The 23,536-nt window shown below is 44.7% G+C and overlaps 3 protein-coding genes across 4 annotated transcripts; 2 read left to right on the top strand and 1 right to left on the bottom strand.

The window, feature by feature from the left end:
* Positions 1 to 367: 367 nt before the first annotated feature.
* LOC103972322 (receptor-like protein kinase HERK 1) lies at positions 368 to 3,780 on the bottom strand. Of its 2 annotated transcripts, none has more exons than XM_009386623.3 (2): positions 3,344 to 3,780; positions 368 to 3,076 (listed from the first exon to the last, which is right to left on the bottom strand). In XM_009386623.3, the coding sequence occupies exon 2, from the start codon at positions 3,032 to 3,034 to the stop codon at positions 533 to 535; it is 2,502 nt and encodes an 833-aa protein (XP_009384898.2). In that variant the 5' UTR covers positions 3,035 to 3,076; positions 3,344 to 3,780; the 3' UTR covers positions 368 to 532. The 2 variants fall into 2 exon arrangements, with proteins under 2 accessions (XP_009384898.2, XP_009384897.2); XM_009386622.3 differs by having other exon boundaries at positions 3,370 to 3,780.
* Positions 3,781 to 6,263: 2,483 nt separating this feature from the next.
* On the top strand, positions 6,264 to 11,537 carry LOC108951739 (putative leucine-rich repeat receptor-like serine/threonine-protein kinase At2g19230). The gene is made up of 13 exons (XM_065174615.1): positions 6,264 to 6,396; positions 6,988 to 7,407; positions 7,730 to 7,869; positions 8,053 to 8,187; positions 8,334 to 8,427; positions 8,973 to 9,341; positions 9,410 to 9,932; positions 10,023 to 10,507; positions 10,602 to 10,734; positions 10,813 to 10,881; positions 10,951 to 11,022; positions 11,121 to 11,192; positions 11,263 to 11,537. The coding sequence occupies exons 6-13, from the start codon at positions 9,266 to 9,268 to the stop codon at positions 11,441 to 11,443; spliced, it is 1,611 nt and encodes a 536-aa protein (XP_065030687.1). The 5' UTR covers positions 6,264 to 6,396; positions 6,988 to 7,407; positions 7,730 to 7,869; positions 8,053 to 8,187; positions 8,334 to 8,427; positions 8,973 to 9,265; the 3' UTR covers positions 11,444 to 11,537.
* A 7,166-nt stretch (positions 11,538 to 18,703) lies between these two features.
* On the top strand, positions 18,704 to 23,222 carry LOC135653115 (ankyrin repeat-containing protein ITN1-like). The gene is made up of 4 exons (XM_065174613.1): positions 18,704 to 18,862; positions 18,937 to 19,533; positions 20,468 to 20,877; positions 22,168 to 23,222. Exons 1-4 carry the CDS (start codon positions 18,838 to 18,840, stop codon positions 22,999 to 23,001), a joined length of 1,866 nt encoding a protein of 621 aa, XP_065030685.1. The 5' UTR covers positions 18,704 to 18,837; the 3' UTR covers positions 23,002 to 23,222.
* Positions 23,223 to 23,536: the final 314 nt, after the last annotated feature.

The raw sequence follows: 23,536 nt of genomic DNA, 5'->3' as shown, positions 1-23,536 counted from the left end.
GACTAAACCTGTAGCAGCTTAGTACCTTAAACTGGATACTCTCATCAAGCATATGAGTTCTGGACCACAGTGATGGCAGTGGACATGTCTCCGAGTAGCGACCATGATGTGCCTGAATCCGCACTTTTCTTCTGGGCTCTATAGTAGTCTTTTTCTGACATGGCTGAATCATTTCCAACACCCTCCATACACCCTCCATCCTCCTCAGTAGGAAGCCGATCTTGGCTTAAGGAGCTCTACCTTTCATGATGGGGCATCTGTCCGACTTAAGGAGCTCTATGGAAAGGTAAATCCTAACTAAATTTCTCTCTTCTCTTTATGGGGCTGAAGGAGTTTGTGAGACTGCATCACTCAATTACAAATGGTCTACTTGCAAACAATCAACCAAATTGAACATATACGACGCCGAGAAGCTACTATTACAAATCTTGTATACATTAACACCAAGAAAAACAAGGGAGAAGAAAGAACAAAGGATACAAAGATCAAATCCTCGTACAAACAACTTTGGTGATGACAGATCTTAATCCAGTTACCTCCCCTCTGACTTGATCAACTGCGAGAAGACTTTGCTCATGGAGACTTCCGTCAGATCATTGAGCGGTGACGTACCAGCTTCCCTTGCCGGTGTGCTCTCCAAGGCATCCATGTTTTGAAGCCGTGGTGAAAGCTCTGCAATGCCATTGATGCTGTCTACTTGGGAAGCATCGGCATCTGCCTCTTGCAGGTGTAGCACGTACTCCAAGTTCCAGAGGACGTCTCCCATGGAGGGGCGGTCCACGCCCGAGTCCGCAAGGCATTTCTCGATCGTCTCCCCATATTTCCTCAGCGACTCAGGCTTGATGGATCCCACGACCCGAACATCCACGATCTGCTCCAGCTCCCCCCGCTTCTGCCACTTCATTCCCCACTCCGCCAGGTTCACCATCTCTCTCGGGAGGGTGGGATCGATGACCGGTCTCGCGCACAGCACCTCCAGCAAGACTACCCCGAACGAGTACACATCCGACTTCTCCGTCAACTGCTGCCTCCGGAAGTACTCGGGATCCAGGTATCCGAAGCTCCCCTTCACGGCGGTGCTGACGTGCGTCTGATCCAGCTCAGGGCCGGTCTTGGAGAGCCCGAAGTCAGCCACCTTTGCCAGGAGATTCTCGTCGAGCAGTATGTTCGCAGATTTCACGTCGCGGTGGATGATCGCCTTGACTTGACCGGTGTGAAGGTAGTGCAGTCCTCTCGCTGATCCGATGCAGATCTCCAGCCTCTGCTTCCAACTGAGAGGAGGGAGGTTGGAGCCGTAGAGATGGCTCTTGAGCGTTCCCTTCTCCATGTACTCGTAAACCAGAATCATCTCGTTCTTCTCGTCGCAGTACCCGATGAGAGAAACCAGGTGGCGGTGGCGCAGGCGCGACAGCAGCTCGATCTCAGTGCGGAACTCGTTGAGGCCTTGCTGAGATGTCGGGTTCCCCCTCTTGACCGCCACCCTCGTTTCGTCCCTCAGCGCTCCCCTGTATACCTTCCCGAAACCTCCAACCCCGATCACCCAATCCTCGTCGAAGTTGTTGGTCGCCTCATGCAGCACCGCGAAGGAGAAACGATAGCCGAGGCTTCCGTTCTGCCCGATCGTGAAGACGGTTCCATTGGACGTCCCGCTTACTGCGCTATGAGAAGTGAAGCCATTAATGGAGAAAGGAGCCCAAGTTTTGGAATACTTCTTCGCGAGCTTCCTCCTCCTCAGGACCCAGCAAACAACTATGGCGGCGATGGCCACCGCCGCGATTGCTCCGAGGATCGAGCCCAGTATGACGCCAAAGTGCTTCTTGGAACCGGGCGGCGTGACGACCACGGCAGAACCAGCGGAGCCATTGATCTTCATTATCTCAAGGCCATTGAGAATGGCGTTCTGCACGTCACCGTTCAAGGTGGAAGGACTGATGCCGACGCTAAGCTTATCAGATCCGACGTCTGCCTCCACAACGAAGTCCATGAAGACAGCTGTGGCCAAGCTGTGGAATGTAATGGTAGCGAGATCGAGATCATTAGCTGCAAGCCAGGTGTTGATGTAGACATTAAACAGCAGGTCGCCGGCCGCCTTGCTGACGATATCACAGAAGTGAAACCTTATCAGGTAGCTCGACTTGGCGTCCACATCGAATTGCCATGTGACGTTGAAGAGGGAGTTCGAAGTGTTTTGGGCAGCATCCGACAGCTCTGCAGCTGAGGCGTAGACGGCATCAGGGGCGGTCTCCTGGGTGGCTCCCCCCGGCACATGATTGATTCTTCCGGAGTAGATGACCTGCTGGGAGAGACCACTGGCAAGCAGAAACTTCCCATCGGTTTCCCATGTTCTCCACAGGGTGTCGTTGTTGGGGAGGATCTGCGGCCCGCCCATGTTGATCCGATACATCGTCTCCAATGGCTGCCCTGATAAGCCCCGGTAGGTGCCCTGAGGTTGGACAGTCTTTGCGGCATCCCCGATCAGATCGTCGGGAACGGAGACGACTTCTATGGCGTTCACGAAAGCAAGGGGAGAACTTCCTGTTGGTGCAAATGTAAGGATGAGAGTGTCGGTGGTTATGTTCAGGGAGAATTCCTTGACGGCCGTGGCATTCGCCTTCGGCTGGAAGTCGTCGAGGAGGGCCACGTCTTGAGCCGAGACGCTGAAGGTTGCAGCAGAGAGGTTGTAGCTCCGGTGGACGAAGGGGAAGAAGTAGAGGCGGATGAAGTGTCTTCCATGCGCCTTGATTTGGAAGGAATAGGAGGAGGGTGCTGTGAAGACCCGGGCGGTCTGGAAGAGGGCGGCGCCATAGGAAGAAGGGATCGAGCTCAGCGAGGCGTTGGCTAAGTTGTTCGAGGAGGTTGTCAAGGTGGAAGAGAGGGAGACATCCGCGACGAACACTCTGCTGCCGATGGTTGTATTGGTCAACGAGCCACAGTCGATCAGGTAGTTGTCTGCGGGGGTAAATGTGCAGTGAACGCATCGAATCGCAGTGATCATGAAGAAGATGAGACTCGCTTCGATCGCTCCAAGGGCCATCACGAAGCAACGGTGGCCAAGATGGGGGTTCTTTCGCCAATGCTGTCAAGGCGGAGGAAGAAGAAGATGTAATTGAGCCGCAGAGCCCAACTCACGGGCAAGAAACGAAAGGAGGAGAACAGGACAAGCCTAATAATCCAACTTCAAATCAGAACCCATTTTTTCTTGATCGAAACATCAAATGGCACCAAGATTCATGATAATGAACATCGAAAAGATCCAAAAGAACCAATCTTGGGCGGGGCGCTACGATCTACGGTGAAGAAGATCGGAATCGGACTCAGAAAAGAGCAACAGCGAGGATTATACCGGAAAAGCAGAAGCAAAGGTGACACCTTTGGAGCTCAAGAGTCTCAGCAGATCTGCAACACAGTGGCTCAGCAAAACAAAGATCGCTCCTTTCCCATGATGGATCCGATGGGCCTGTGTTCAGAGAAGTAGCGGTGAACAGAGCCGTGTCAATGCTCCAAAGCTGGATTCAAGGAAGGCTGAATTGGAAGACGGAGTAGGATAACCAGCCACTCCTCTTCTCTAATTAGTAGAAAAGGGGAGTAGGTGTTCCCAGTGAGTGGGTTGCCACTCTTGCATGTAGATGTGTATCATGGTCAATGTCTGGCTTCCATTGTTGCATCTCTCTGACCATTGATTGCGCTTCTCAGGATCAAGCTGTCATATTCCATCCAGAGAGAACACAGAAAACTGAGGTAAGCATTGACCTTCTCTTCTCTCCTCCAATGTGCCCACCATCTGTTTGCGTTTTTGTAGCTTCGGATCTTACACCATCATCATTACCGTCATGAAAATTTGGGACAATCTGAAAAGGACATCACCGTCAAAATATGCGAATTCATGAATAATTTAGTGACCGGAAGCCCATGACAACCTATCAGACCAGCACACAACATGGATGCGGTGGCTGCCAGCTTAGTCCCTTGGAGTGATATCATGTGAAAGCAAGTAGGAGAAGCCACGCCGAGCTTCTCCTCTTTTGTTGTTTCTTTGAGTACGAAAGGTTTAGGTAGGGAGGCCGAGAAGCCTGAAAGAACGGGATGCAGGCGAGATGGCGACGACGCACCGAACGCGGTTGCGTGACCTCTGCAACCTCTCCTTATTCTCGCTTCGTTACCCAATGCACCCATGTGGTTCGGTGATGACGACGGTGGAGAGAGGGAGATTGAGATATTGATATTGGTTGCCATCGCAGATACCGGAGAAATTGGTGTCGCCTTCTCATGCACAGATAGCATTTGGCTTTTAGCGCTACGTACTACCACACGTTTATCATCGCTTTCACCCTGTATCATTGCTCTCATCTTCCTACAACATTCTTATCTCTACATATCTCACTCTTACATGTCTCACCCTTATTGTTCTTGCTTATGGCACAGGTAACAACTGACCCTATCGTCCTAACTCCTTTCTCATTTACTTCATTGAAGTTGCTCTTATCTCTATGGACCCTTGTTGAATTCACCTTGTACACTTTATCCTTATTATCCTTACCCATAACAAAAGGGCTTAGCGATGGAAGCACAAGTGGAGGAGGTTATCATCATAGTGAGTGGTATGTCTGATGAGACATAGGAGAAGAGAGTTAGGACGACGGACCAGTGACCACATGTGACATGGGCAAAAATGATACTGAGGAACACAAGCTCGAGTTTCATGATAACAATGGTGATAGGTAGAGGTGGAATATTATCATTTTGAAAAATAAAGATGCTTGCATAAATTTTTGAAACTTGAAACATTTATTATTTTTTTTCAGAAATTCGTATATATATATATATATATATATATTCAGAAACACCACACATTCATACTAAATTGTCTAGTTGAATCACATATCCATGTCACGATTAAAAGCTGTCATCCAAATTCTTGTGGTTGGATTGCATAACCACAGTTATATTTATTTATAACATTGTTAGTTCAAATTATGATGATTTGATTTAGATACTCATTCGGATCTAACCGAAGTCATACCATATGTAGAGTGACATAATGTCAGTTCTTCAGGTTGAATTATGCAAAAAATGCCTAGGTGGTGTTCTAGATAAAGTTGCTTTGATGTATTTAAAGTTTTGAAGATTTGACTAGGCATCAAGTCTACTTGAGAATAAAATGCTCTGACAAAGTTTTTCTAAGGAACATACATAAGAGGTGTTTCTATAATGTAGTTTATGACTGTTGTATTGGATATCATAGTTTAATGCTTATAAGAGTTATACGTTTCCTTTGATATTACATATGATAATGTAGCATCAAACCAAAAGACACGATTGAGTTGGATCCGTGTATTAATTTTCATAAGGCTGAATCAATTATTGTATCGTATGGAGGTTAAATACATTTGAATGTGTCTGAACTCATGCATCCTGGTCAAAGAGTCAGCATGGCTTGGTTCCCAGGTCGATGTCTAGAGTTCCTAATATTTGGGAGTGCGTCTCTCGATCGATTAGAGGAAGCATCGAGACCGAGCTGGATCAGGGGTCGGGATGGTCACGTTCCTGCACACAAGTCCTGGGTCGGGGGATTCCCGACTTGGGCCCCTCGTAGATTAAGTCATTTGTTTTTTCTCTTTTTTCGTCCCTTGATCAGATGTCGGTCAGAGGCTTTTATACTATTGTTCGAGGATCGATCGTACGCCGATTTAGCGTGACGACCAATCCCCCGAGTGACGAGTTCATACCTTCGTACGACTGTCGCCTGGTATACGCAGAATGACGTCATGCAATGTCGTCCTGAGCTTTCCAGGATGGGACTTGCCGAGAGAACGTCTCCGAGCTCCGGCTCGACGTGGGAGAAAGACAGCCCTTGTGCTGAATCTGCAGGGGTGTGACATAGCATGGATCACAACGTGGTTAAGATCCGAAATATGTCTTATCATAACGTTTGGTATATATTTTTATTATTTATATAGCAAATAACAATCCTTATGTTTTATATCTCTATGTCGTCCACTAAAGGGGTATTATATACTGAGCCTAATCGGTAGGCTGTGCTAAGCCACTTGTCCGATCACAATCCATCCCCCATCGTTGTGCCGCAGGATTTCATGTCCCGTCTACGTGTTCCCCAACGCAGTGCAACTCCACGGCCAGCAATTCAAGTGATCGCAAGCCAGACGCCGATGTCACACGACAAATAACTCTCCACCGCCGCACTATCACAACCGACAACAAACAACACATCGGATGTTCCCAAGAACCGTTACGATGGTTGTTATACTCGGTCTTGTTCAGTTGTAACGGCAGGCCAGCCGCAAACCAGGCGAGGAGGGGAGATGGGTTTTGGTGGGACGACGGTGGAGCGGGCGATACGAGGAGCGATTCATTCTCCTTTCTCCTCCACGATTCAGGGTTAGGGTTTCTGTTGATCTTGTTCTTATGTTGTTTGATTTTGGGTCATTGGGTAGAAGATGTTTGAGATGGTCCAGAAATTATCATCATGTTTATCTCTTAACCATCATGAATTAAGGTATTGATGGGCAGGATTTGAAGAAGATGCTTCATGGGTACTTATTGGAGCAACTTTGTTTTACTCCAAATATTATTTTGAGATCCGATAGATTGTTTTTACTCTTCTCATGACTAAGCAATAGCATAATCTTATCATAGGTACTTGCCGTCTTCTCTGTATTCTTGGCTCGAGAATGTTGCCATCTTATCATAATGCAACCATGTGGTTCTCTTTTTGCGCTCATCAGCATATCACTATCATATATTGCTAAAATTAAATGATAAACTATTTTATGGATATTGTTTGATTTTTTTTTTTTGGGTTAGTTTGTTGGTTTGAGCCTCTCTAATTTAAGACGCAGATGCAGCAGCTTGATAGTCAGTAATCATCTGAAGCAGAGAGATACAGTTATATTTCAATTAGACAAGTTGTGAATCATGCTCTTGTTTCTTGCCACATTGATACAAAATGTGTTTGCGAACTTTTCACAGGTCTTGAATCTTATACTTCTCAAAAGAAAAATCGTTTAACAAGCAAGATCTACTCTTTTAAACAGCATCATGTGATCAAAATCTCCTTCAACTTCTGAGCAAGTTCCAGCTCATGTTATCATCAACAAGTCATTTAGCATGGAAAGTTTACCTGATTCTTTGTCAAAGTCTCCTTATGTGAAGCTGAAAGTTGTTGAAGCACTAAGCACGGGATCGTTGGAGGTGGCTAATTCAGTTCAGAAGCAGCATGGTGATCTTGAACAAGAGATTGGTAGTTACAGATATAACATAGGGCCAGATCTTTGTACAATGGATTTAGATTCCTCTGTGGAGAAAAGTTCATCTATACCATCTGTTTTCTCTGATCATATTTGAAAAGAAGCTATTAGCTTTCAGCAACTTCAGGATGTCATATGTCAGGTATTGTGTTTATCAATATAGTTTCAATGTAACTTGTTTTATATGCTTGTATTGCCCTAATCTATTTGTGCATCCTGCTGTTTGTATCATATTAAATAATTCTTTAACATTAAGAATTCAACTCCTGCTGCCTCATTATATGTGCATGCTATGTATGAAATGAAGCAACTTATATGGATAGTTTCGTTTGTTTCTGTGAAGTCAGAGGTCACTTTCTTACTGACGGATAATCTTGTCGTGTGTGTACATCATAGACCTCTCTTTTTCTTGCTCCAAATTCCACATTCATAAGTAGGTTCACCGCAGAAGGTTTTGATCGCAGTTGAATCTTGAAACAAAGCTCTGCATAAGAGACGCTTCACACCACTTGGCTAGGAGTGCAGAGCCAAGAGGCAGATTACTCACTGCAAACAGTGGAAATGTAGAATGTAGAAGAGTTCATCGCACAGGAAAATCAACAAAGTAAGTCAATCTAAATATTTGACCTAGTAACATCGTTGTTTGTTCCTAGACGATGATTTTGGAGTTGAATATATGGTGAATTGTTTATGCAATTTTCTATAAGCACTTGTAATTCTTACAATACAGAAATCTTCTATGACTGTTCGGTTGCTTTTGCTGACTGCTATAATGTGCATTTAGCAGGCTTGTTGAATATATGAACATAGAGACCAAGACAAATCCCATCCATCAGTTTGTAGCGCTCCTACTTACGGTAGATCCTCAGAGGCTGCAGCTAGATCTGATGATGATGCTATGTCACTCGAGTCTCAAGCGATTGTAAGAATTTCTCCTGTTCTCAAGCGATTGTAAGAATTTCTCCTGGCATTCATCTTGCTACATTATTAGTTTTTTTCCTGTTCATCTTGCTCGAGTCTCAAAAGTGTTTGGTTTTTTTCCTGCGAAATACATATGATTTTGTACAGATGACAGTATCGCAACTAGTCAGTGTGCATGTTGTGGAAGCCTAATGATTTGGCATCACATGGAGTGGACTTCATTTAGCTTCTGTTTATACAGGTACCCGTAGGTCATCAGGCTCAAGCACTGTATGTAGAGTAGTAAAAGGTTATCTGGTAGACCATTATGCTGTCATTTTGGAATACTTATCCCTTTTTTATTTACGAAAACACTCGAGCTGTCTTTTATTTGAGCTACTGTAGCTTGTTAATTTATGGATACTGATGATTACATACTATCTATCATAGCCAAGTGGAATAGTATTTACCAAATACTACCACTTGGAACCTGGTGACATGCAATATAGAAGAAATTGCGTGGGATTATGTATATGTTTGACTATATAACATTGTGAGGTGCAAGTAGTATATTTAACTCATGAATTTTTCTATGAATGGATGCATACATAACTTTCATGCGAATGGAAGCATTAAAGCGGATTGATAGTTTATGATGATTGTCATGCTTGTGATTTGAGATTATATTTCCATGATTTGAGTTGCAAAGAAGGATTGGCACCCTTCGATGCTAAGCTTGCTTTGGCTGATTCCGTTCGTAATAGATTGTGAACTAAGTAAAATAACATGGGCAGATCATTAATGCAGGCATGTGCAATGTGGAGCTCTACCTCACTCCACGAGGCAGGTTTCATGGTACTCGATGGCCCGATGGGCGGCATAGACTGTGGACCAGAGACGCCTGGTTACGCCAATTCTGCTGCAAGAAAAGTCAACGGTACCGAGAAGTCTACCGCTCATCAAGTCCACTTGCTCTATAAAAACAAGTCAAGGTCTTCGAAGCTAACGTAGCTGAGAGAGCTCTAAGCTTGACTTCTCATCAAGTCCCCATTCATCCAGTGCATAAGTATGAAGGCAACCTGTGAGCTTTGAGCACTACAATGGCAACCAATCTCCTTCCTTTTGTTCCCCCGCTCCTCCTCCTCCTCCTCCTCGCCTTATCAGCTTCAGCTTCCAGTAAGTACTGTAACTTCTGTCTCCATACTTCTTCGTACTGACCGTGTTTTGGTTGACATGCATCACAGATTTCACCAGCATAGACTGCGGCGCGTCTGGTTCCTACAAGGACGAGAACGGCATCGCATGGGAGACCGACGAGTCGTACGTCAGTAATGGCGAGAACCGAGTCGTGCAGAACCCGGACTCGGTGCCGGAGCCGATGAGGACACTGAGGGTGTTCTCGTCGAGGAAGAAGAACTGCTACCCGGTGAGCGTCCCCGGCGGCGGGCGGGTCCTCGTCCGGGCCAGTTTCTACTACGGTAACTACGACGAGAAATCCTCGCCGCCGACTTTTGCTCTCCAGTTCGACGCCAACAGTTGGGAGACGGTGGTGACGTCCATGGACCAGGTCGTCTTCCACGAAGCCATATATGACGTGTTCGCGGAGGGGACGGCCGTGTGCGTGGCCCAGTTGGAGCAGGGTCAGCTGCCGTTCGTCTCCGCGATCGAGGTAAGGACGCTGGAGACGGACATGTACGAGGGCGTCGATTCCAGCTTCGCGTTGCTCCTGAAGGGGAGGTTGGCGTTCGGCGCTCCCGGAGTCGTGAGGTACGTGTCGAAGCCGCCGCCTCTAGCTTTCCCCTTCCCATGGAGTAATGTTGCTGAAGTCAACCTTGACGAGCAAGAAGCAATCATCAGGTATCCAAGTGATGCATACGATCGCATATGGGATCCAGTTGCCGCCTCCGACGAGCTGATAACGACCAAGAGTGACACCACCGTCATGGACCCGACCGCCGTCAAGGACAAGCCTCCGGCAGCCGTGCTGCTGCAGGCCATCACCACTGCGAACGTGTCGACTGACGTCGTCTTGTTCCTCTCCGAACTGCTGCCGACCGACCCCGTCCCTGCCTACATCAACCTCTACTTCGCGGAGATGAGCCACCTGGGCTCCAAGGACAACAACACATTCCAGGTTTACGTCGACGGCGATCCGTTAATCGATGCAGTTAATCCACCTTACCAAAGTGTGGCCGAGTATCTCATCGGGCTAAAGGCCGCTTCGGCAAGCACCAAGATCACCCTGACGGCCACGCCGGAAGCCACGGTTCCGCCTCTAATCAGCGCCATGGAGGTCTTCGTCGTTCGAGGTGGGCTGAGCAACGGAACCGACGAATCCGACGGTCAGTCATCGTGACCTCTGCAATTGTCTTACGTGAATGAACGCATGCATGGACCGAAGGCTGACGTCTTCTCCACCATTCATGGATGCATCAGTGGGGGCTCTAATAGTCCTGCAGCAAAAGTTCGAGGTGCTCGGTGACTGGGCCGGCGATCCATGCCTCCCTGCGAAGTATACCGCTGATTGGGTGGGTTGCAGTTCGGATCCGACTCCACGAATCACAGCACTGTAAGACTGTCGTTGGCAACTCAGTTTTGTCCCTCTCCTCATGCACTGCATGTAGAATATTGATCGTTCCCACTGCAGATATCTGAGTGGATATGGGCTTTCGGGAGATCTTCCTGACTTCAGCGCGTTGACCGCCCTCCAAACCATGTAAGCAATGGTGTATCCTGTAATCGACAACACCGTTCATCAGTTGACTTAGTTTCCATTGCTTCACAGAGATATGAGCAACAACAATATCACTGGAAGAATCCCAGAATTCCTGGGCAAGCTACCAGATCTAAAGGAGCTGTGAGCCTTCATGCCACTTCTTTCTCCTGCATGTGTTCTCTTTGTTTCACTTGATTTCCTGAGATAACAACCATTGCTTCTTCTGCTTGTTCATGAAGGAACCTGGCCGATAACAAACTAAGCGGAGCTGTACCTTCCTCGCTCACGGAAAACAAGAAGATCAAGTTGACGTAAGTAAACCTGCAACTCATTGTAGTGAGAAACTGATAGAGATGATTGAAGAATCTTTTGTATGTGTAGCATCTGCGGCAACCCGAGTTTGTCGTCCTCCGACCAGAAGCCATGCGACAGCTCCATGGGTAAGCCTAGCACACCTCGGGCTACCAAATCCTCTTCCACGTCTTTGAAAGAGAGCAGGAGGAATCTGGTTGTCGCACTCGAGGCTGTGATCTCTCTGTTCCTCCTCGTTTTGATGGCCTAACCAGTCATCTTCAGTCTTTGTAATTGTTTCTAATATCCGGTCGGACAATAACACAGGATCACTTGCCAACGCTATTAAGACAGGGCTGGCATCATCTTTCTTTTCTTTGTCCATGATAAGTATCTGATAGAAAAGTATCTGACCACTACATCATCAAATAGTGACTACTGCATCATCATGGAAACAAAATATTCCTTGACAAAATCAAATGTACATGGCCTCTAGTAACCATCAACAGTGGCATAAGTTTCGTCGGTGGGAATCCCCCTCGACTTCGATTTGGGATTCAAAACGACTTCTTTCGAAAAGATAATTCTTCGTATGGATTGCTGTCAAAATCTGTATTACATTATCAAAACTCAATATTCTAATAGAAGACAGTGACAGCTCTCATCTTCTAGGCGACCGGAAAGACATTGATTACCGTTGGAAGGAGTATGTAGTTGAGTCCCCAAAAAGAATATTTATTCGAGATTCGAGTCCATTTCATCGAGAGTTCTAACTTTAGTCGATCACAGCCTCCCTTCCTGGGAAGAAAAAGATGACAGGTCATGTCACCGCCCACCTTTTAGACGTGGCGTGGGAAGAAAAGACTACCATGCGCGTTTACTTTGACTCGAAACAAGCAACTTCGATCGCGTTCCCGTGGGCTTCCGATCAAACGGTGGATGGAAGCTTTCGATGGACTTGAAATTTTCTTTTCGTTCGTTCCACATCTACCCGATTTCTTGGTCAAGGGAGCAGCCCTCGATCAAGAAAAACACACTACAACAAGTTGACGATGAAAAGATAGGATGGAAAAGTCGTGATATTCCATTCTACTCTCGCCTTGGAGGTTATATATAAAATTTGAATAGATTTATCAAATGCAATATGTTTATTAATATTTAATTTTTTTTTCTAATTATTTTAGATTAATAATTCATACTCAAATAAAAATTATCCCTTGATTTTATCCATAATCTTTTATTGGTGACATCAATTGGTTGTTCCATTGTTGACATCAAACCCACTAAATTTCATCCATAATCTTTTATTGGTGATTTGTATATATATATATATATATATATGTATAATCATTTTAAAATTCATTCTCTTGCATATCTAATTAATTGTCTTTCATTAATAATATAAAAACATATATTTTTTATTTTAAGATTTTAAAAATCATTCATTATTCTTTTAAATAAACTATATTATGTTTCATTTAAAATGGTCCAAACCAATTATTCATATTTACTGTTTAAAAGAAACCTCTAATTAAAATATTTCTATAAATATTTTACACAGCTCGACAGCCCAATTACCTTTTTGCTTCTATTTTTATGGATAGGAAGATATTGATTTGATATGGTATTGACATCAATTAACTGATTTTATATTTTCTATCGGCAATAAAGACTAGCATAAGTGGATGATTGATAAGCAGATAAGATTTCCTCAAGGCAGTTGAGGAAATCTCTCAGCAGTTGAGAAATAGATAAGATTTCCTCAGTTGAGGAAATCTCTCAGCAGTTGAGAAAAATCCTCCATGCTGAATGTGTATAACTTCCTACTGAGTGTGTATAAATGGCTGTCAAGAACTCACTATCAAAATGTATTAGGCAATTATATTTTCTTCTACAATTTCTATCTTTCTATCTTCTTCGCTTAATTTCTATCATGGTATCAGAGCAGTTTGCCTAGAGCAAGCCCTCTTCTCGGGAGTCCAACCATCCCTCTCGTGGCGACGCCTTCGCCCCTTAGCCGTAGCCATTCGCTGCAGCCTACTGCAGCACTTGCGACTGCTAATATCAGATCCTAAAGGAAGCACAGTCACAGCTTTTGTTTCTACCGCCGGCTGCTACTCCCTTGCCAACCGAAGTCTTCCGCTGAAAACTCCGCTGCTCTTCTGGCCACCAAACTCCAATACTGCATTACTGCAACTATCTCCAACCTTGCAGATTTCTCCAGCATCGCTGCAGAAATCGCTGCAAGCTGCAGCCTACTCTGCAGCGCATCGATCTGCTTTTCTCCTCCTATATCTTTACATCTTCTATAAAGATCACTTGACCCGCCACAAAATATCTGAGATGTCTTCATTTTTCTCTTCCGATATTCCTGTCCCTATTTCTGCAGGGACTCTGAGCACTTCTCAAAGTCTTATCACCATCAATGCTGCAGCACTCATTCCCTTCAAATTATCCAAAGGCGGCAACTACGCATCTTGACGGGCACAACTTTCTAATCTTTTATTTGGCTATGATCTCTTAGGTTACGTTGATGGATCTCTCCAGTGTCCACCTGAAATGATCAACATCCCAAGCGAACCCAATCCAGTGCCAAATCCAGCCCACCAACTATGGTTACGTCAAGATCGCCTCATCCTCCAAGCTATTCAAGCTTCCGTTGCTGGATTCATTGCCCCGCTGATATCCTCATGTACGACTGCTGCAGAAGCATGGTGCAAATTACAAACAACTTTGGCAAATCGCTCGCGTACTCGCATGCTCGGACTTCTCTCCAATCTGATGAAAATGAAACAAGAGGGAAGTACTATTGCTGATTATCTACAAAATATCAAAGTTATTATCGATGATTTAGCTTTAATAGGTCATTCTCTCAGCGATGAAGAAGTCCTAATCCATACCCTCAATGGCTTAGGAGGCGAGTACAAAGAACTGACAGCAGCACTTCGGGCACGTGACTCACCAATATCATTCGAAGAACTTTATGATAAGTTGATCGACTATGAGACGTACTTGAAGCGTGATGATAAGTTGCCCGGACCACCTATTACAGCTCAGGTCAATCAAAAATCCAAGAGGAAGAGCAACCAGTACAATAAGCACGTCAACAACGATTTGGCTAAGCTGCCTCCTAGCCTTATGGGGCCCAGACCAAACCCTCCTTACCCATATCAAGGTGGTAACTTTCATAATACTCAGCCGTCGCGTCCTGACTTCACAGGCCGCCAACGAGTTGTTTGCCAACTATGTGATAAAGTTGGACACTCCGCGAAAGTCTGTCGGTCTCGTCCCAGACTCCCTACTCCATCACAGTGGCCTCAGGCGAATTTCATGGCTATTCCAACTCCTACTCAACCTAATTGGATTGTGGATTCGGGCGCCTCTCATCACATCACCTCTAATCTTCAAAACTTGTCCATCCACAACAACTATGACGGAAATGAAGATATCATCATCGGTGACGGTAAAAGAATTCCTATTACTCATTCTGGTTCCTTAACGCTTAGTTCACTTACCACAACCTTTACACTCGATGATGTTTTATGTGCACCTAACATTAAAAGAAACCTCATTTCCGTTTCTCAATTCTGTAAACAAAATAATACATCAATTGAATTCTTTCCTAACTTTTTTCTTGTCAAGGATTTGAGCACGGGGGCATCCTTGGTCCAGGGCCAGAACAAAGACAACATTTATGAGTGGCCATCCACTTCACAAATTACCCTTCCTACTGCTCACTCCTCAATCGCAGCTCCGGTTGATGTATGGCATCGTTGTCTTGGTCATCCCTCCCCTTTTATTCAGCAAAAATTACTTTCTCGTTATTCTCTTTCTACCTTGAAAATCAATAGCACTATTAATCATTGTGATGCTTGTCTTTGCAATAAAAGTCATAAACTGCCTTTTGGGACAACCTCCATTTCTTGCTCTAAACCGTTTGAAATCATTTATACCGACATGTGGGGCCCTACCCCAATTCCTTCTTTTGACAAGTTTCGTTTTTATGTCATTTTTGTAGATTATTTTACTAAGTACACATGGTTATATCCTCTCCATCATAAGTCTGATGTTTCTACTGTATTTACCAACTTTCGAAAGTTGGTCGAGAATTTTTTTCAATCTTCCATTAAAACAGTTTACTCTGATGGTGGAGGCGAATATCAAGCCCTCACATCCTGTCTCTCTGCTTGTGGTATACAACACCTCAAGTCACCCCCACATACTCCCCAATTGGTTAGTTCTGCCGAACGCAAACATCGGCATATCGTTGAAACTGGTCTCTCCCTTCTACATCAAGCATCCATGCCACCATCTTTTTGGTCAGTAGCTTTTCAAACTGCAGTTTATCTCATTAATCGTATGCTCACTCCAGTCTTACAATACCAGTCACCATTTGAAAAATTATTCCACAAACTTCCAAACCTTCATAAACTCAGAGTTTTTGGCTGTTTATATTATCCATGGCTCCGTCCCTATGCGTCACATAAGCTAACACCACGATCTAAGCCTTGCACTTTTATAGGCTACTCTCTTGAACATAATGCTTTTCGATGCTATGAACCCCAAACTAAAAAGGTCTTTATATCACGTCATGTTATCTTTGAGGAGTCTGTCTTTCCTTTTCAAAATAATCCTACCATGCAAACTACTCCAATAAACATACATCACTGGAATATCCCTCCGATCTCATCACACGAACCTCCAATGACACCGTCCAGTCCTTACTCTCAAGATTCACATACTACTATTACTCCAGTTCAACAGCTTCTCACTCCCTCTATTCCTCCACTCCCTTCCTCACAAGTTTCTCCTATTAATGAAGTCATACCCTCGGTAACATTGCCACTGGCTTTACCTTCTCCTAGATCTAGTGACATTGTTGTGCCGACGGTTGACCCGGTCCATGACAGTGACTCGCCCTCGGCTATACCACCAACACAATCTACCACTTCCACCCCCCCTAGACATCCAATGACAACACGCTCCAAAAGTGGTATTTTCAAACCACGTCAAGTCCTTGACTTACATGCTATAACAAATTCCTCCACTGAGGCAAGTGAACCCACTATAATCACTCAGGCTCAAAAATCTTCTCACTGGCGTAAAGCCATGTGTGACGAATATGATGCTCTCCTCCATAACTCTACATGGACTTTAGTACCCTTTCATCATATACAAAATATCATCGGGTGTAAATGGGTCTTTCGAATTAAGCGGAACCCAGACGGATCCATTGCCAGATACAAAGCACGTCTAGTCGCCAAAGGGTTTCATCAACGACCTGGTGTCGACTTCACAGAGACATTTAGTCCCGTTGTTAAACCCACAACAATCCGTCTTATCCTGAGTTTGGCTATCTCAAAGGGCTGGCACATACGACAATTGGATGTTAACAATGCCTTTTTACAGGGGTCACTTACTGAAGATGTCTTTATGCAACAACCTCCTGGTTTTGTTCATCCTCAATATCCAAGGCATGTCTGCAAACTTCAAAAAGCTATTTATGGACTTCGTCAAGCTCCAAGGGCGTGGTATAACGAGCTTGGCTCGTTTTTGACTTCAATTGGCTTCATCAATTCAAAGTCTGATACCTCGTTATTCATTTGCCAGCACAATGGAAGCATAATATATCTTTTAGTATATGTGGATGATATTATTGTCACAGGAAATGATCCTTTGAAGACTCAGGCATTTCTAAAGCACTTGGCCGATCGATTCTCCCTCAAAGATCTAGGAACTTTAAGCTACTTTCTGGGAGTGGAAGCAACATTTACTTCTTCAGGTCTCTTCCTATCACAAAGAAAGTATATTCAAGATTTATTATCAAAGGCAAACATGTAGGATGCGAAAGAGGTTACAACTCCTCTCTCTACCAGTGAATCACTTAAATTATGTGATGGAAGTCCTGCTACAGATTCGACTCAGTATCGACAAGTCCTTGGCTCCTTACAGTACTTGGCTCTCACCCGTCCAGATATTTCATTTGCCGTCAATAAGTTATCGCAATTCATGCATCGACCATCTACTACGCATTGGTCTGCGGTCAAACGAATTTTGCGGTATCTTAAAAGGACTCTTAATCATGGCATTTTTCTTCGCAAAAATACTTCACTCCATCTCCATGCCTTTGCTGATGCTGATTGGGCAGGGAACTTTGATGATAGAACATCTACGTCCGGATACATTGTCTTCCTTGGAGCTACTCCAATCAGTTGGAGTTCTAAAAAACAAAAGACGGTTGCACGATCTACAACTAAAGCTGAATACCGTGCCGTCGCCACCGCCGCTGCTGAACTCAATTGGGTCACAAATTTGCTCAAGGAACTCAACGTCAACTCCACGGTTATTCCTACAATATATTGTGATAATATTGGAGCTACTTATTTATGTGCCAATCCAGTGTTCCATTCCCGCATGAAACACATAGCCATCGACTTCCATTTTGTGCGAGATCAAGTTGCCAAACATCAACTCCGAGTTTCTCATGTACATACAGCAGATCAACTAGCCGACTCACTCACAAAGGCTCTCGCCCGTAAACTATTTTCATCTCATCGGTCCAAGATCGACATCCTTGATGGAAGCTCAATCTTGCGGGGGCATGATAAGCAGATAAGATTTCCTCAAGGCAGTTGAGGAAATCTCTCAGCAGTTGAGAAGCAGATAAGATTTTCTCAAGGCAGTTGAGGAAATCTCTCAGCAGTTAAGAAAAATCCTCCATGCTGAATGTGTATAACTTCCCTACTGAGTGTGTATAAATGGCTGTCAAGAACTCACTATCAAAATGTATTAGACAATTATATCTTATACATTTCATAGTTTCTTCTACAATTTCTATCTTTCTATTTCTTCGCTTAATTTCTATAACTCCGTTGACTTGGATCATGTCATGTAAACTGTGTTTCCACGTACTTTGAGACTCAAAGTGAACCAACAAAAAACAAATGCCAAATATTAGATGACATGCGATCCATCTGATTTGTTCTTTAAGTCGTGACTTTACCTCTTTTTCTAGGAATAAATAATTTGGAAATAGGGGTAAATGATTTGGTACGGCAGCTTAATTTATATTAAGCCAATTGCATTACCTTAATTAAGATATGCTTAGCACGTGGGCTTCGTCTTATGACGCCGAGGGTGCCTTCGTCGTAGCAATACGAGCCCGACGCCAAGTGCATGCACCTGAGGCGGCCATGTGGAACGTTCGGCGGCGATCATATACTTAGGCGGCGAACAGATACATACCCAGAACCGTACCCAGCGCGAAAGAACAGGCCGTGGGTGGATCCCATCTATTTTTCCAATAGAAGCCTCGGTAGTCCGTGGAGAACTAGATGTTATTTTACTGTCCAGTGCCGCGTCGACTTGACTTGTTCTCCGAGTGGACGAAACAGTGGGGCCCTCGTGAGTCTTACTCTCTCGGGGCGAGGAGGGAGGGTGTTCGACCGGGTGGGCGAGACGCTCGGTTCGTTTTGTAGCGACAAAATTGAACTCCATAATTATACGCGTCGCCACCCCTCCCTTCGCCACTTTACTCTATCGCGTAAGGTGGTTAGCTAGGAAACGTTCGCCATGCCGGTTTTCCTTGGCGTGGGTTCCGCCCGTTAGTGCTGGCGAGGAGAAGGCCGGAGGAGGAGGAGGAGGAGGAGGACGGCGTCGACGACGATGATGGCGCCTCAAACCGACAAAGGTGCCTCTCGCAATCTCCGTTCGTTTATTACCCTGCCCTTATTCGGATCTTGATTTGTCTGTTTCTCGACGAAGGAGGGGAGAGGGACCTCGAATCGGGGTTGGCCTGCGGAAGCCCTAGCCATCGGTCTTCGTCGCCCATCCGGGCACTGTCTCTGTCGCTCTCCGGGAAGCGGATGGACCGGGAAGCCGCGGCGTCCCCCTCGGTGTCGGCGCCCGCCACGCCCGCACTGGTGCTGTCGAACTCCGGCAAGCGGATGGACCAGGCGGCGTCGCCGTCGCTGGTGCTTTCCAACTCCGGCAAGCGGATGGACTCGTTGGGCAAGAAGAAGTACGTGAAGCAGGTGACCGGGCGGCACAACGACACGGAGCTCCACCTCGCCGCGCAGCGCGGCGACCTCGCGGCCGTGCGTCAGATCCTCGGCGAGATCGACGCCCAGATGACCGGGACGGCGATGGGGGCGGATTTCGACGCCGATTTGGCGGAGATACGGGCGGCCGTGGTGAACGACGTCAACGAGGTGGAGGAGACGCCGCTGTTCACCGCGGCCGAGAAGGGGTTTCTTGATGTGGTCGTCGAGCTGCTCAAGTACTCCGATCGGGAGAGCCTCACCAGGAAGAATAGATCCGGATTCGATGTTCTCCATGTCGCTGCTAGACAAGGACACCAAGGTGAGGCGTGCTTTCCATACTAAATCTTGTTCGATTATGCTGTTATCGTGCAGCCCTAGGTTTGGTAAAGCTGTTTCTTCTTGCAATTTTTTGGGTACAAAGAGACAACCCTCTAAACAACTGATATTTAGAAAGTATGTAGGAAGGAAATTCTACTGAACACTGACAGATGACAAATATTCTCTTCATCTTTACATGAGTCTTTAGTGCTTACAGTCTGAACTCTTAAGGATGTGCTTTATGGAAAGGGATGTGTTGGAAAGAATCACCTTCGTGTACTTCAAAAGGTTTTTTCTTCATGGGTTGAGGGAGGTCAACTCGTATCAGTTGCTTCTGAAACTCGGAAAGATTCATGCTCAACTGTTTAAGACTGTTCAAGAAAATTACTAACAGGAAAGCTTTTAGGAGAAGCACAATTGTTTTGGTGTCATGTGAATGACATTTTGATGTTATTGTGTGGTTTGCTGGTGATAAGCCCTTCATTGGTTTCTGATATGTGGAGACTTGTTAACAATTTAAATTGGAGTGCATTTGTAACTTCACTGGAGCAATTGGTTCTATCGTATTCTCAAGATGGTGCAACACCTGAAACATGTATCGCACAATGATCTAAATAATTTTGAAGGTCCTTGCCCGAGTAGTTCAACTCGACATCAGCATTTAAGTCGATTGTTCTTTGTTTGTCACTGTTTTACGGATACATTTATGTTTCTGTTTTCCATTAAGATACTTTGGTATTCTTCTAAGTCTCCATGAACATATGACTTGTGTAATATTTGGTTTCCTAATTTCTATAATATCTTTGTTACTTTCAGTTGTTCCCATGCAAAGATAGTGCTGTCACATGCTATTTTCTTATCACTCTACACTTGTTGGTTTTTCTCTCAGTTTCTGTTCATTACATTAGCAGATCTAACTAATACCTGATTTGCAGCAATTGTACAGATACTTTTGGATCATGACCCAACTCTCATCAAAACTTTTGGTCAATCAAATGCAACTCCCCTTATAACTGCAGCAACAAGAGGACATACAGAAGTTGTGAATCTCTTGCTAGAACAGGATGCTAGCTTAATCGAGTTATCAAAAAACAATGGAAAAAATGCTCTGCACTTTGCTGCACGACAGGGATATGTCGAAATAGTAAAAGCATTGCTTGGGAAGGATCCACAGCTTGCCAGAAGGACTGATAAGAAGGGTCAAACTGCTTTGCACATGGCAGTGAAGGGAACTAGTTCTGAAGTTGTTAAAGCCCTTGTGGATGCTGATCCAGCTATAGTGATGCTACCGGACCGAGCAGGGAACACGGCATTACATGTTGCAACAAGAAAAAAACGTGCAGAGGTACTACCTTGTGGTGCGCTTTTTTGGTTGCGTTTGCATTGAGTTGCTCTCTGAATTATTATGTGAATGCATATGTTGGTTCTTTTCTTCTGTGCTTGTTTGAGTTTTCTTGGATTGGCTTCATTGGTTATTTCCTTATTTTGACAGCTGTTTCCTTTGACTTGTGATGGAGTAACCCCTCCTGTGGCATTTCTAAAGGAATGAAATAGGACCTTTATAGGACATTTGTAGTAGGTTTACCTCCTGACTACGAACTCTACAGAAAATTGCCTTTTCTTCAAAACCTGTAGGAAGCAGTCAGTGAGTCAGGGTGACAAAATCTTGAGACAGTGGATTAATCAGCATTAAATTGCTAGTTTATGTGCTGTATGTGTGCCTATTATGTGTGTGTGAATGCATGTATATGTTTGTGTGCCTATGTTTCTGCTACCTGCTTGTGCAAGTTTGCATGTGTGTTTGGCACATGCACTTTCTTGTCTTATCGTAACTCTCAAGGCATTTTAAAGGCAGTGTAGTTTGAAGTTTTATTTTATTTGCCTATTAGCTAGTATAACTTGATATTCCATTGGTCCATCCTGTTCCGTAAAATTGATAAAAGAGACTTAGGTCAGGGACCACCTCCACAAGGATTCCAACCCAGAACCTCTTTAAAATGGAGAGAACCGATCATCAGAACAAGACCAGTTGGTGAAAATTAGCATCTATTTGATGTGAACCATGTGGTAGCAAATGACCATAGAAGCACAAATTGATATGAACTATGAGGTAGCATTGACGTAGAAGTAAAACTTGATGTGAACTATGTGGTAGCAATGGTCAAATATTTTTGGGAAGCTTTTGTAATTTAGATATGGGTGTAACCTGAACAAGAGCAACGTGGATCCTTCTTGATGCCTCTCCTGGGCCAAATACTCGGATGGCGACCAACACTCTTAAGACTTGTTGAAGAAAACTGTCCATTTTTTCTCAATTACTTCCTGTCAATTATTTATATACATCATGTACTTAACCTGCTAGTGAGTTTTATGAAAAACTTTTATCTTCCTTGGGGAAATCGTGATTAGTCGAGCAGTTATCGGTATGGAAAATTCTCAAGTAATTAATTATTCTTCTTATTACATGTACGTGACCTTAATTTAGTTGTCTCTGCAGTCTTGTCTTATTGAGAGATTTGTTGATACGTCTGTTAAAAGCACTATGAGCATCGTTTCTAGTACAGATAATCAACTACTTCATAAGCAAGTACATTGCGTTCTTTCACACATTTCAAACCCTTCTCGTTTGTTGCAGATTGTAAATCTTCTACTGCTCCTCCCAGACACAAATGTGAATGCATTGACGAGAGATCATAAAACTGCTTTTGACATTGTCGAAGGTCTACCTCTTTCTGAAGAGTCTGCTGATATCAAGGAGTGCTTATCTCGTTGTGGAGCATGTAGGGCCAATGAACTGAATCAGCCACGAGATGAGCTGCGGAAGACTGTGACCGAGATAAAACAGGATGTTCACATACAGCTTGAGCAGACAAGGAAAACAAACAAAAACGTCCATGGGATTGCCAAGGAGCTCAGAAAACTTCACAGAGAGGGCATTAACAATGCCACTAATTCCGTTACTGTGGTTGCCGTGCTCTTTGCGACGGTGGCATTCGCGGCCATTTTTACAGTGCCTGGTGGAACCCAAGACACCGGAGTGGCAGTAGTCGTGCAGAAGGGGTCTTTCAAGGTATTCTTCATCTTCAATGCCATCGCACTGTTCACGTCGCTGGCCGTGGTGGTGGTTCAGATAACTCTTGTCCGGGGAGAAACCAAGGCGGAGCGGCGAGTGGTGGAGATCATCAACAAGTTGATGTGGTTAGCCTCCGTCTGCACTACTGTTGCCTTCATTGCCTCATCATACATTGTTGTGGGTCGCCATTTCCAGTGGGCTGCCATTCTCGTGACACTGATAGGTGGTGTGATAATGGCTGGTGTTCTCGGCACCATGACCTTCTATGTGGTGAAATCAAAGCGGACCCGATCAATAAGGAAGAGGGAGAAATCCATGAGGAGGAGCGCCTCGAGCTCGTGGCATCACAACTCTGAGCTCTCTGATTCCGAGATCGATAGAATATATGCCATCTGAATCGGGTTTGCCTCGTGATTAAACCTCAATTGCTGCCTTCGACTACTTTTCGCTACTGTACGTACTCTACTAGGAAGAATCCCAGCTAATGTATGTCGTACTTACGTTACGGCTGTATGGCTTCGTGCCATCCATTTGTACTAAGGAGATTTATCTGAGTTATCTTAGCATGCGCTGTAGAACCGGACTCTCTGCTTAATCTTTACACTGAATTCTCTGGTTGGATGGGGTTTGACCAATTTTGACAGAATCACAAGGGTAATATATAAACTTACAAGTTTTGACAAAAATCATTGGATTAAAGCATGCCACCTTCTCCTAAATATTTTTTGTCTCAGCATTCACCAATCCTTTGTAATTTACCAATGATGATTAATAATGTAGGACGGGATATCTTAGGGTGGGTCCAAAGAATTGTTGTTTAGATTTCATTTCACGTGGCGCAGATCGACCCACGTTTTTCGCGTGCTTTCTTTGGATTCCTGTCGCATCCCTCAATTTAGTTTCACTTCTCCGACAATTAATCACTACCTGC

Source organism: Musa acuminata, chromosome BXJ3-11 (genome assembly GCF_036884655.1).
Source record: "Musa acuminata AAA Group cultivar baxijiao chromosome BXJ3-11, Cavendish_Baxijiao_AAA, whole genome shotgun sequence".
Classification (NCBI taxonomy): domain Eukaryota; kingdom Viridiplantae; phylum Streptophyta; class Magnoliopsida; order Zingiberales; family Musaceae; genus Musa; species Musa acuminata.
This window is presented reverse-complemented; position numbering and strand designations above follow the sequence as displayed.